The sequence below is a fragment of the Physcomitrium patens genome, chromosome 17, assembly GCF_059467195.1.
Source record: "Physcomitrium patens ecotype Gransden chromosome 17, ASM5946719v1, whole genome shotgun sequence".
NCBI classification, from domain to species: Eukaryota; Viridiplantae; Streptophyta; class Bryopsida; order Funariales; family Funariaceae; genus Physcomitrium; species Physcomitrium patens.
In genome coordinates, this window is record NC_143426.1 from 10,758,669 (window position 1) to 10,772,824 (window position 14,156).

At 31.0% G+C, this 14,156-nt stretch overlaps 1 protein-coding gene across 6 annotated transcripts; it reads left to right on the top strand.

Moving 5' to 3' along the window:
- Positions 1-233: 233 nt before the first annotated feature.
- LOC112294693 (F-box protein At4g00755) lies at positions 234-4,781 on the top strand. Of its 6 annotated transcripts, none has more exons than XM_090243748.1 (8): positions 234-374; positions 586-698; positions 783-1,139; positions 1,386-1,564; positions 2,641-3,075; positions 3,248-3,396; positions 3,567-3,685; positions 3,830-4,781. In XM_090243748.1, exons 4-8 carry the CDS (start codon positions 1,414-1,416, stop codon positions 4,209-4,211), a joined length of 1,236 nt encoding a protein of 411 aa, XP_090099874.1. In that variant the 5' UTR covers positions 234-374; positions 586-698; positions 783-1,139; positions 1,386-1,413; the 3' UTR covers positions 4,212-4,781. The 6 variants fall into 6 exon arrangements, with proteins under 6 accessions (XP_090099874.1, XP_090099875.1, XP_024401206.1 ...); XM_090243749.1 differs by having other exon boundaries at positions 783-964; XM_090243750.1 differs by having other exon boundaries at positions 341-456; positions 783-964.
- Positions 4,782-14,156: the final 9,375 nt, after the last annotated feature.

Below are 14,156 nucleotides of genomic sequence, written 5' to 3' on the forward strand. Positions count from 1 at the left end.
CCACCGCACCGGCATGGGTTAGGTGCCGGGGGGGTGGGACCTCAGCCCAGCCCAGCCCAGCCCAGCCTAGCCCCCATGCACAGCGCTGGAGGGGGCACGGGACAGGACGGGACGGGACTTGCGAACACAAGTGGGAACCCCAGGCGTGGACACGTCGACTCACCTATTCCCGCTCGGTCATAGCGCTAGGGCCAATCCCCATTCTGTCCCTCCCCCCCTTATACCCGTGGTAGGGTCGCACCATTTTCTTGCCTACGATTCAATCTCACATCATCGCATTCAGGATTCCTAGTGTTGCTGTGCTGGACATGGGATTGTGTTGCGCTCGTATCTGGCTAGTAGTTGAAATGTCGAGGCGGCGAAGACATTAGCAGGTCAGGAATTGAATTCGTGGCTCGGAGCCGTCTTAATTTGCAGTGGTTTGATAGAGAAACCGCTCTAAGTAAGAATACGAAGGTAATAATAAGCGTGATTGTGAAACTGGAGGCTGAAATTGGACCGTAACGACAACAGATATATATATATATATATATACTTTTTTTTTAATGTTTTATCGTGTTGTGTTGACATCTTTTTGGTTATCAGGGACTAGGTTATCGACGTCTGTGGAAAGTGTAGGAATCCAAATCACCGAGCATGATGAGAAGGTGAAGACTCGGCTTCAGATGAGAAGCAAACGGTGGATCTAAGTGTGCAAAGTAAGTATGCCTATGACCCCGATGCTGTAACTCCACAATCCGTTTGGCGTGAGTTGTAAACTGAGCGCTTGGGGTGGATCAAAGGTGACGTAGCGGGGCCCGGCGTTGAGGTGAAAGACTCGTCCAATAAGGGTGACGATGCAAGACTCATCTGGTGCGGGGAGGAGATTACCGGAACAGAACAGCTTTCCTGGTCGCGGCACTACCGGAAACTCTTGCTTTCTTTACCTTCCATCTGGTTGCGAGGAGGACACTGGTAATGACAGGTAGAATTCCTTGTGTTGGCTTGGAGGAATGTGTTGCTGTGATTGAAGAAGCTCGGCGCTAGGAGGCTTAACCGCAAAAGCAATACGATACGACGAGCATTATTAGGGTTAGAAGCGATGATGCGCTTCAAGTGAAAGTGGTTTCCGACTTCATCGCCGTTTTATGGTTGTGCAGGTCAGTGCAGTGACTGCGACGAAGGAAGATGCGTAGATGTGAAGATCTCAGGCGGTGGTGATTTAAAATTTCTAATGGAATTTAGAAAGTTGGTGTTGTTTTTGATTTCTGGTTGCGGTCGAGCGGCCGAGGTTGTGCCAGTTGTTAGAGCTAAGAATACGGAATTTATGAAGTTCAATCGGAGAAGCGATGTTGTGCTGTGCAGATGATTTCAATGATGTGGATTTGGTGTGGTGATGGTTACAGGCGGGGGGTGAGGTAAGACGGAACAAAGATGGAGGGGATCGGAGACGGGACATTAGAAGGACGAGGCGACTTGATGAGGAAGTTGAACGATGATACGGTTATTCACGTGCTCCACTATTTGGACACGATGCAGGACATCGCCAACGCCACTGGTGTCTGCCGCTCTTGGCGTCGTTTTGGTCCGTTGCATTAATCCCTTTTGGTCTTTGTTTGTGTTTTGTTTTTGTGTGTGTGTGCCTCCCTCTCTATCTCTACAGCTCTACCTCTCTTTCTCTCTCTCTCACACACACACAAACACACAGACACCATGCTGTACCTGATAAGATCCATTACTTGCTCAATTTCGGGATTGGCGTGGTGCATGAGTTTAGAAGGAACCTTCGTCGTCCTGATTACTATTTGCCAAGTTTTCTCCACTGTTCGAATCTGGAATCCGTAGTCTTTCATAAGACTGCGGAGCTACACTTTTGATTGCACATCTTGTTGGATCCTTTCCTTTAAGCTAATGGATCAAGTGTAGATGGCGTTACTCACCAATTGTAATACTTTCGATAGGTGAATTTATCGCAGGTACTTCTTAAGGGCATGGTTGAGGTTCGTATCTGCGTCAGGTTTAGGGCAATTGGGCTCTTAATGGCGTTCTTGTAGATTTTTAGAAGCTAAAGTTCGATTCCGAAGGTTATAGGTGCAGTGGATGTCAGGGAGCTATCTTCTTTAAGTGGTCGCCATCATGATTTCTTCATTGCAAATAGCTAGCTTCTCAAGTCGTCCTCTGTTGCACTGGTTGTGTAAGCAAGCGTTGCATACGTCACTGTAGTTGCTTTATCCCCGTGGGTTCTTATTCTCCTGCAGTATTCTTTTTGTGGACACTAATGGGCACACAATCATGTGAATCTCAATTAAGGTGAGATGATAGCGGCCAATCAGGCCCTTGCATTGTTGTGAATCTTTGCTGTGGAAGATGACGAGTCAAACTATAGAGAGAAACTGCCCCATAAATGCCAATTATTCATTCGAGTATCCCGTGGGGCAAATCAGTTAAATCGCTGTTCGTAATGGGGAGCATTTTGCGGAACCATGTATATATTTAGACGATGATTTCCTTGTTAATTTACTTCTTGGACTCTACGTTGGGGAGCAAGGAAAAGCTGGGTCAATATTCAATATTATCCAATGTTGAAATATTTAATTTAGGCAAGATATGTGTTCTTTGCACACTAAATTCTTATGAACCTAATGGTGTTTCAACATACAGTTCTGGAAGGTCGGTTGTGGAAAGGACTCTGTTTGAAAGAGTTTCCTGAGGTGAAGTTATTCGAGGAGGTCGCCGAGTTCGTTGAGCTAGACCAACCGAGGGATTTATATGGAGCTGGCTCTAGTGGCTCATCTTTCAATGCTAATCTGGAGAGGGATGAGCGTATATATCGATATCTATTTCGAGAACTCAGAAATGAGCCCATGTCTGATAAAACTTGCATTCGTGAGGCGGTTAGTGCTTCAAGTACAGACAACAATCCTGAGGAGAGTATAGTTCAGACTTTATATCCTAGACCCCGCTACTCTGATGAGCAAACACCATCCTATTGGTCGAGTACCGGTCAGCGAGATGTTAATTGTCCAGAAACTCTTACCTACAATCTACTGTCGCAGCTATGTGTGGTTCATGAAGTCCGCATTCGGCCCTTTCAAGGTACTGTGAAATTTGCCTGTCTGTTTCTTGCTACTTAGTATAGCGATTTACATGCGGTTCATTTTGTTGGTTTTTAGTCTCAAATCTTTTGATGTTTAAGTTGTTAGGAATTCACTCACACATCACGTCTATATTCTACTGAAAGCATGTGTTATTGTCATCTTTGTTAAAGCTTTTTTCCAAATCGGGCAGCCCATATATTCCGCTATGAATGTGCGGATCCGTCTTGGCTACGAAAGCATGTCAAAGACTGACTGCCATTCTGGAAATTCGAAGGATTATGTGTGGACGTATGAATCACCTAAGTTCAACATGGAACAGGTTTTTACCCTCACACCCGGTTGGAGATTTGATGACGTAGGGACTATTTAGATCTTAAAAACATGTTTTCAGAATAATGTGATTATAAGTGGTATAGTATGTTTTTCATCTTGTTTTATGTGAAAAGATGCTTTCGAGCTCAGAATGGTTATTTTGGTCGTGGGGTGAAGGTGGACTCAATGCAAGTATTTAAGTTGCCACGACCTGTCGTATGCATTGGAGGCGTTCTTCAAGTGGAACTTCTGGGTCGTGTTCAGACCCAGCAAATGGATCAACTTTACTACATTTGGTATGTGTGCATCTCGTTTATCAGTGTCCACCGCTCAGTAGTTTGCCTGGTGTCTTCTAAGCCTCCTTTCTGTGTTGATACGCACGTATTTCCTCTAAAATAATCTTTGTACTGACCTGCTGATTAACTCGACGCTGCCTACAGCATATGTCATGTGAGCGTGGTGGGATGGCCACTTGCTGCTTTCAGTATTTCTCGTACTGGGGAGCCTCCCAAATTTTGTTTAGAGTATAGAGGAAGATACAAGGAGAGCGATGCTGGCAGTGATGTAGCCAATAAAAGTTTGGTGTCTGAAGGAGAGACAGCCTCAGGGACTTGGATGACTTTTGCGGAACGTATTAGGCAGTTAAGAGCTAGCCGAGTACTACGTCGAAACCGGATACTGAATACATTCTTGGGAAACATAACTGTGGCTAGCTTACTCCTGGCTCAGGAGGATCCTGAGGACTCGTCGAGCGATGAAGAGGTTGACATGGAAGATGCAGAAGCGGATCGCGATGAGGAAGACGACTCGGTTCCTTTGTAGTGTAAAATTGGTTTGTGCAGCTGTATTACGAGGCTATATGACTGTAGTTTGACGTGACCATCTCACCATGCTCGTGTTAGCATGTTGGGGTGTCGCCAGGTTATCCTTTTCTTCAGATTTGTTTAGGTCTAGTATGAGTGCCAACTTCCTTGGTGTTCGTCAACTTTCCTTAAAAACCTTTTTCTACTTTTTTTTAGCGCAGTATGACGTAATAGCTACATGAGAACTTTTATACTGTGTCTGTTGCTTTTTGAGCTTCAAACGCTAGGAAAGAAGTGTAAAAATCTGCAGGTCTGTTGACAGGGAAGGTCGTAGGTCTGATATTTACCTTAGGTTTCTCTAGACTGATTGTATGCATAGTCCAGTGACTTTGATTACTCTGTGTTTTAGTAGGCTTAAAAGATAGCGTGGAACTCTGCATGCATGTCCTGTGAGTAGCCAGGGAGTTGTTATGTATGACACTGAAAGTGAACTACTCTCCATCATAGGACAGAACCCTACTCACTATCATTGATGCTTTGTAATTGTTCTAAAACTTTGGAAACTTTTTAATCAACTTTCATTTCTAAATTCGCCATTTATGTTTTGAAGGTTGTATTTTGAACTTTCCACTAAATTCTAGAACCTTTTATGGTTGATTAGTAATTTTGAAAAACTTTTCATAATCTTCCACAAGCGTCTGGAAGATATTTTCGAAGCTCCTAGAAGATTATGAATATAATTTAAGACAGTACTATTTACAAACTTTCTAGAACCACCTAATTTTCCTTATAGGCTTGCTGAACTTTCTCAATTTTTTTCTTTTAGATTGTTTACGTATTTCAGACCTCTTAAATCATTACCAAGAGCTTTTGTAAGATGTAGTGGTCAAAACACAAACATATATTGCTAACAAAAATTAGGGAGCACTCTAAATGTTGTTTTGTTTTATTTAAAATCTAGTGCCTTTATTTTTGATCATTTGATTTATGTTTTTGATATTGCTTAACCTAGGGGTTCTTGTGACAAATCCTCAACATTTTTGTTAAAAATTTAAACAATTGGAACTTTGCATTTTGACTTAAATTGTATAATATATATATATATATATATATATATATATTTCTTCTTACAAAAGTTAATGTTGCATCTTCTAGGCTATAGGTTGTAGATTATTCTCCATCAAGTTGATATCTTGTATTACAGTGATATTTATTTTTTATTTTTTATGAAATTGGATAATTTATTTTTTGAAAAATACATGGTCTTTTTCAATCTATATACTTTATCAATTGTAGTAGAGTCTTGAAATCCATCCATCAATTCTATGATAAATAAGTTGCTAATTATTGCTAGCAAAAAGTAATACTATTAATTTCATAGTTTTTTACTTGGCTACAAGTACAAAGACTTTATCAAAGTCTATCTCTTATGTTGGCTAGAAGTGTTGAGCAACTAATCTTGTTTTTAATTTTGATGGGTTTCCATAAAGTCTTATTTTTTTCTTATAGATCCATCAAGCTATTACTAGAGAGATTCCTTGGAATTGATTATATAATTTTCATGTGTCATTTTTGAATAAAGAGTTTTTTTTCAAATTACATGGCGGTTCTACAACTTACAATCAAGTTTTCTTTTTAAAAACTAATCAAGTTAGCTTGTTCTTTAATAATTCTATAGAAACAATTGAATTCTATTGGTTTGTAGAATTCTACCATATCTACTGGGGTTGAAGGCACTTTAATTCTATTGCACCGTCTAGATTGTCACACAAGTATATTATACTATCTTTCAAATGGACAAAATAGTGTTTGTTGCAAGCTAGCAAAATTTTAATTGCAAGTATTGTTGATCCAAGATTGGATTGAGATAAATTAAAATTTGCTAATTTAAACAAAGATAGTAATTCAAGTGACAAAAAACTAAGAGGATTTTTGAGTCAAGGAAACCATTTTGAGATGGTGTGATATCAATTCTTCACATCCGGACATGACAAATTGTAAACCAAGGTCAAAATCAGATCTAGAAGCACAAAACCATGCAAATATCGTGACTATAAGGTTCTTTGATTGATTAGAGAGTAGAATTTGGAAGAAGATTTGTAAAAAGATTTTAAAAAGTTGATTTCATGTGATTTGGAGGTGTATTGGGGTTTTGAGAGATTTCCAAAGTAAAAGTTGTACTAAATGGATTTAGATTTTGAAAAATAAAAATAAGTTTACAAATTTGATGTTTTTGTGAATGTTGTATCATATTTATAGGTAAAAATTTGTCAACTTGTCATTGTACTTGTTTCAAATGTATATAAAATATTTAATAATAATCAAGTGGTTAGATTGAAGGTTATAAATTTTTTTGTGGATTATGGTCTCAAATAATTGAAACCTAAGGTTAGTAAGGAATTTCATGATCTTGCAACATTTGCTTATTTGATTGAAGCAAAAATTGATAAGAGCTATTTAGAGTTAGCAATCTACACATTAGTCAAACTTTGAAGTAATTGAATGATTGAGTAAAAAGAAATCATCATTGAAAGATCAACATTCAAGTTGGAGAAGGATGGCAACCATCATCCAAGAGGTTTTAGAAGCTTTTCTTTCAATGAGTGAGTTTGATTCTTCTTAAACTTTGCATGCTTGTTAATTGTAAGTGGATTGAAATTTGAGTGAAATTTGAGTCAAGATCAAAAATTTAATTAATATTTTTTGAAATTTTAAAATAGCTATAATAATTGATTAATATTTAATTAGGATTTTCTTAAATTTTTTAAAGATTTGATTAATATTTAATTATGATTTAATTAGTATTTAAGATTTATTTAAGATCTAATTAAATTTTGGTCTAAGATTTGATTAAGATTTGATTATGATTTGATTAAGATTTCGTCTACAATTTAGAATTTGATTAAGATTTTGTTTAAGTTTTATTTATGATCTTATTAAGATTTTTTAGGATTCTTAGAGTTTCATTAGGATTTGTTTAGAACTATATGAAGATTTTATTGAAATTTACCTAAGATTTATTTAGGATTTATTTAAAAAATTTATTTTTAATATTTTTAAAAGATTATTTTTATTTCTGTAAAGTTTTTATTTTTTTATGTCTTTAGGATTTTTTTATTATTTTTCTTTGAAGTTAATTTATGACTTCTTTATATTTCTTTTGAAATTTTTTTTAATTTTTTTTGAATTGATTAAAGTTTGATTAAGATTATTAAAGATTACTTAGAATTTATTTAGGATTCTATCAAACTTGATAGGATCTTATTGTTGCATTTTTTATTTACCTTCTACAATTAAGAGCTTGATGCATTTTCAAGTAAGATTTCATGTTATATTATAATGCAAGTGTGTGAGTCCTATTAATATATCTCAATTGATAGAATTATTAAAAATATAGGTTTTAATTATTTAATTACAAAATATTTCTACATTAGCTTTCTACCTATGTATATTACTAAAAACTATAAATATTAGTTAATAATTAAAAGAAGCATGAGAAAGAATTGCGTATTTTTTTAATTATTTATTTTAGAAATAGGATTTTTAATTGATTTTAATTTATTTTATTATTATAAAAAATAAAAAAATCGGAATGTATGGATTTAATTTTATATTATTATAAAAATATCATAATTTTTTTCAGAATGTTTTTAGAATTTTTAAGGAATTTTTAGATTTTTTTTCAAAACTTTGATAAAATTAAGTTTTTACAACCTTTGGAGCCATTATGAAGAAATAGAGCAATATTTGAAGGCCATATAAGTTAATAAAATTAATTAGATATTTTTTAATACCATGGTAGACTCAAAAATGCAAAAATATTAATTTTACTATCACAAAATAGGAGGACCAGTAATTAATTTAGTCCTTGTAGGAAGAGAGATGCACAAGTTTCATATGAAGTATAGAACATTGAATGTAATTAGTAGGATAAGGCTAAGACCTCGTGGCCTCTCTTAGCAACCAAAAATACACTATACATGAGCTTTGGTGAGGCTCAAATCCTTCATCTATAATCAAGTTATTTTTGAAATAAAATAACTTTATTTAATTAATTATTTATTTACTTGATATATTTAAGTTTTTATAAATTATTCATAATAATTAAAATTTATATATTTCTTATACCATTAAAAAGATAAAAAAATATCTTTTTAAAAATTTATTTTTTATTTTTTATTTTTATTTTTTATATTCATGAAAACTTAGTAAACAGATGTCTTAAACATATATTTAGTGTAATTCTTATTTAGGTAATATAAATAGGTAGAAGTAGATAAAAATAAATTAATTTCACAATACTTTTTAAGAAAGTTTGCAAGAAGTTTTATAGACATTGTTTTGATTTTATGTGTGTTTGTAGTTAATTGATAGGTTAGAAATTTAATCAACAAGTTAATCACATGCTACACATGTTGGTGCTTGCAGAACAAGCTAATTATGTGGCATATATATAGAAAACTTATATTGCAAGTTAAGATACATATTGCGCAAAGTCAACATCTTTTGGATGTTCTATAGAATGTCGCTACATTGCTCTTAGGTAGATAGTATATATAGAAGCAAGAATAAGGCTTTTTTCACTCTTCTTAATTATTTTTTTTACTTCTAAACTAGTTTGAAGAAATTCCTAATTTTCTTATCTTTTGGCAATAGCCATTCTATTTTTTTTTAATATATATACTTCTTTATTTCTATTTTTTCATATTGCTTTGAAAAAGTCTTACTTGCTTATTTACTTTCATTGAGTTCTTGTCCTCAATAGATTGATAAAAGTGCACTTATAGTATCAAAGCTTTGTCTTTTCTTAATTAAAAGTAAATTATTATCTTTTTTTTAATAAAATATAAGCATATTAGAAATTGTGGATTATCTTCTTTCAAATTGATATTATTTTTAGTATTTTCTTTATTTTCAAGTTTTTTTTTTTTTTATTCATCTTGAGTAATATTAGACATGTCTTTTTTTTCTAAGTGTGCAAAGCTTATTGAAATAAAAAATGAAATGAAATAAATACAAGAACAATTGAGAGAAATAATCCTTGCAATGTATTAATTCAATTTATGACTACAAGAAAAAATAAGAATGATAGAAAGTAGAGATATAGAAATGATTGAAGCTACTTCAATATTTTCACCAAATTATATTCATTTTTTTTTATAGAAGAACACCATTCAAACACTAGAGAATCAAAAATTATCTTACTTGAGAAGTTTAATGGTACAAGATCAAAGTTTCAAAGATTCATCAATCAAGTACAATTAATAATTGAACTTCAATTCCAAAGCTATCCAACTCTAAGATTACAAGTCAAGTTTATTATAACTCTATTTTTTGATTCTACATTATCATAGTTTTTATCTTTTTTTAAATAACATGATCCAATATTGGACAATTTAAAAGCTTTTTTGGTAGAATTTTGATTTATATATAAAAAAAAATCATATAATTTGTATTTCAACAAATAAGATCTATATTTTATAATAAAAAATCAATTTATAAAATTATATATTTTATAATTTAAAAAACTTGTGATTAATATCAAGTGCAATGATGCTATACTCATTAACTAATTTTTTTTTATGGATTATAATATGAAATAAAGAAATTGATGTTTAGTTTAACTGATCTTCAAATATTGAGTCAAGTAATTGATTTTGTTGTAAATTGTGATAATCAACTTTTTGAATTTTGATTTGAGAATTGCATAAATAGGCCTCAATATTATTACAATTCAATGGCAATATCAATGTCTTCTCAATACATATCTTTGAAAGTAGAGAATATGTAAATTAATGTAATATATTTCAAACTTCATATTGAGCAAGAAAAGACTTATCTTCATCAAAAAAGATTGTATTTATATTATGAAGAATCAAAGCTTAGTACTCAATATTATCCAAAAGAACAATGCAATCATAAATTGAGAAGTACAACTATCAAAGAAGATAGTATGTTAGAAAACAAATTTATCTAATTACAATAAGGACTAGGAAGTTAGAACCTTATATAATTCCTAATAAAGATCATATTTTTTCCTCAAAATCCTCTCTTTATTTTACAATAGATGTTAATTTAGGACCTAAACATCACAAAGCCTCTACTTTGCTAGATTTAGGAATCTCAACTTATTTTTTAGATGAAAAATTTATTAAAAAATTAACTAATGGTCATAGTAGCTTTGTAGTATTTAATATCATTAAATCTTTTTTTAATTCAATCATATTTGATTTATTGTCGTTAAAAAAGTACAATCCTTAAGTTGATTGGATTTTTTGTAGTCTTGATTTTGTTGAAGGTATAATTATGGGTGTAGTTAATCAAGTAAAAATTCATAAGTTTAGTACAACCAAACTTATATTTGTAGATGCAAGAACTCTCTTGTATGCTATAAAAGAATGATTATCTTGTGTCATTTATGCTGCACTTATTTTTAATAGTGGAAAGACTTCAAATGACATTCCTAGAAAATATCAAGATTTTAAAGATGTATTTGAGAAGAAGAATGCAAATACTCTTTTGAAACATTATTCCTATGATTATTCAATTAACCTTCAAAAAAGAGCACAATTGCCATTTCGACCAATCTACAATTTATCACAAAATGAGTTGATTGAACTCAAAGAATATATTGATAAGAATCTAACCAAGAACTTCATACATCATTCCAAATCTCTAATAAAAGTTTCAATTTTATTTGTGAAAAAAAAAAATATAGATCATTGTGGATGTGTGTCAATTATTAAAAATCCAACAAGATCACTATCAAGAATACACATCTCCTATCTTTAATATCTAGACTTCTTAATTAGTTGAATTAAGCTAAGATCTATACAAAAATAGATCTACAAAGGGCATACAATCTAATATGCATTAAAACAAGAGATAAATGATAGACTAAGTTTCAAACAAGGTATAGATATTTTAAATATAATGTCATTTCTTTTGGACTTATAAAATTTACTAGTATATTTTTGATATCTAAAAAATGATGTCTTTTGAGAGTTTTAAGATGATTTTATTATTTATTATTTAGATGGCATCTTAGTCTATTTTAAAAATACAATAAAATATAAACTTCATGTTTGTCATGTATTATAAAAATTAAAAGATGTTAGACTCTATACCCAGATAAAAAAAATATATTTTATAATACTCAAGTTGAATTCTTATAATATATCATTTCAAATGATGGAATTATAATGGATTCTAAAAAATTCAAATTATTATGAATTGAAAGATTTCAAAAATGATAAGAGATGTCCAATGCTTTTTGAGATTTGCTAACTACTATCAGATTTTTATCAAGGACTTCTCTTAAGTTACAACTCCATTTACATATTTTACTTGTAAAGACAAACTTCAATAGAATAAAGAAACAAAAGCAACATTTGAAGTTTTGAAGACAATCTTTGTTTCTGCACCAATCTTATATTACATTGACTTTTCTAAGCCATTTTTTATGGAAACAAACACATCAAACTTTTCTTTGGATACCATATTATTATAAATAGAAATAAATGATAAACTTCACTTAATAGCTTTTCATTCCAATTTTTTTTCAGAAATTGAGACCAAATACAAGATTCATGACAAAGAAATTTTTACAATCATGGATTTATTTTTAAAATGATACCACTATTTACAAGAAATTCTTAGTCTAGTAATTATGTATACAGATCACAATAACTTTGAGTATTTTATATCAAGACGTATTTTGAATCATCACCAAGCTTATTGAAGCATGTCCTTGTAAAGATTCCAATTCAAGATCACTTATTAATAAAAAAAAAAAAAAAAGATTTGTTAAATACACTTCTAAAATAATCTTACTTTGTACAAAAGAAAGAAAATGCTAGTTTTAATTAACAATAGAAAATTCTTTTGAAGCTAAAGCAACTTCATCTTCAAGCAATGAAATCAATACTAATTGTTGATTTAACTTTCATTAAGCAAGTTTATTCCAATATATCTTTTGATCCTCTTATTTGTGATATTAAAGAAAATCCTTCAAAGTATTATGATACATCTAAGTTTAAATTGAAGAACAATCTTCTATATTTTAAAGAATACTTGTATGTTCTAAAAGGTGAAGTTTGATTATGTATTCTTCAAGCTTGTCACGACTTTCTAGCAAAAAGATATTTTGTGTACTATAAGACTTTGAAGCTAATATCCAAGGATTTTTGGTGGCTTCAATAGTAAAAGGAAATAAAAACTTTGTACAATCGTGAGATATTTGCTCAAGATTAAAAACTCCTTGTCATCAATCTTATGGACTTCTTTAGCCATTATCCATTCTAGAACAACTATGGTCTTTTTATTTCTATGAATTTTATTATAGAACTTCTAGTTTTAGGTTTTTATGACTCTATATTTGTAATAATAGATTATTTTACCAAGATGGTATATTTTGTATTATGTATAAGTTTTATTATTAGTAAAAAAATATCAAGATTTTTCTTGATAATATTTATTACTATTATGGATTGCCTAGGAATATTAAATTGGATAGGAGAATTCAATTTGTATCAAGATTTTAGAGAATACTTTTCAAGATTTTAAATGTAGATATAAAATTCTTTTTGATTTTCCATCCTTAAACATATAGACAAAAAAAGTATATAAATCAAATTCTAGAGCAATATTTGAGGTATACCATCAACTATCAATAAGATGATTAGACAACTCTTTTTTTATTGGTATAATTTGCTTATAATTACATGATAAGTTTTTCTATGCAACAAACACCTTTCTTTGCTAATTATGATTATTATCTACAACTTAATGCTTTTGGCTTTTCAAAAGTTGATAATCTTGTGGCAAAAGATTTGATAAATCATTTATCTTAGTTAGATACAAAAGTGAAGGCATAACTAAAAGAAACTCAAGAAAAATAAATAAATAAATAAATAATATAGATGCCTATTGCAAGGAACAACCTCATTTCTACATTGATGATAAGATATGGTTACTTTGTTGTAATATTAAAACTATTTTTTCTTTATGACAAGTTGGATTACTATAGACTTGGACCATTTTCTATTTGTGAATAAGTCAATCTAGTAGCTTACCAATTACATCTACTGGAGTGTATGAAAATCCATCCTATATTTCATGTATCTCTTTTGGAGCCATATAAGATAATAGATATTCCAGTAAGAAGACAAATACTATCGTCTCTTATAGAAATGGATAATTATCAAGAAATTGAGGTAGAAGAAGTCTTAGACTTGAGGTGGCACCGACTTAGGTTGAAATATCTTATTCATTGGCATAGATATAATATTAATAAATATACATAAGAGATAGTAAAAAATCTTACAAATGCAGTAGAGAAGGTCAAAGCTTTTCATCAATAATATCTATCAAAATCAAAATAAAAGATAATAAATCTTTGTTATAAAAAGAACATAATTTAAGAAAGATTGCATTCTAACTTTTATCCTTATTAGTAGTTTCTATGCAATTATGGCATTAAAGAGATGGAGAATCAATAGCTAGCAGATTCAATTTAAGAGCCATTATTTGCTAACTTATCAAATGAGACATTACAATTATCATAACTTTCAAGACGATGTAATAGGGATGAAGATCTTCAAATACAACATATTTTTTCTTGAATAGATGGTAAAATATAATGCATTTGATATCATAATCTAAAAAAAGAGTGTTATTTTTTAGTGGTTTTATTGGAGTTAGAAACAACTTCTAATAGTGTTATAAATATTTTATTTGAAAGAAGTTATGAAGGTCTCAATAATGATCAAATAATAGGATAATCTTCCTTTTTTAAAATGAAAAATTTCTAATGGTTGAAAGATCCATCAATTATCTTTGAAAAAAATAAAAATAAGAATATATAGCATATTTAATTTGCCACATCTTAAACTTCCTCATTATATGATCATCGCTCTTTGAAGAACTTGTCTCTAGAAGACAAGATAATGCTAGAGATATATAT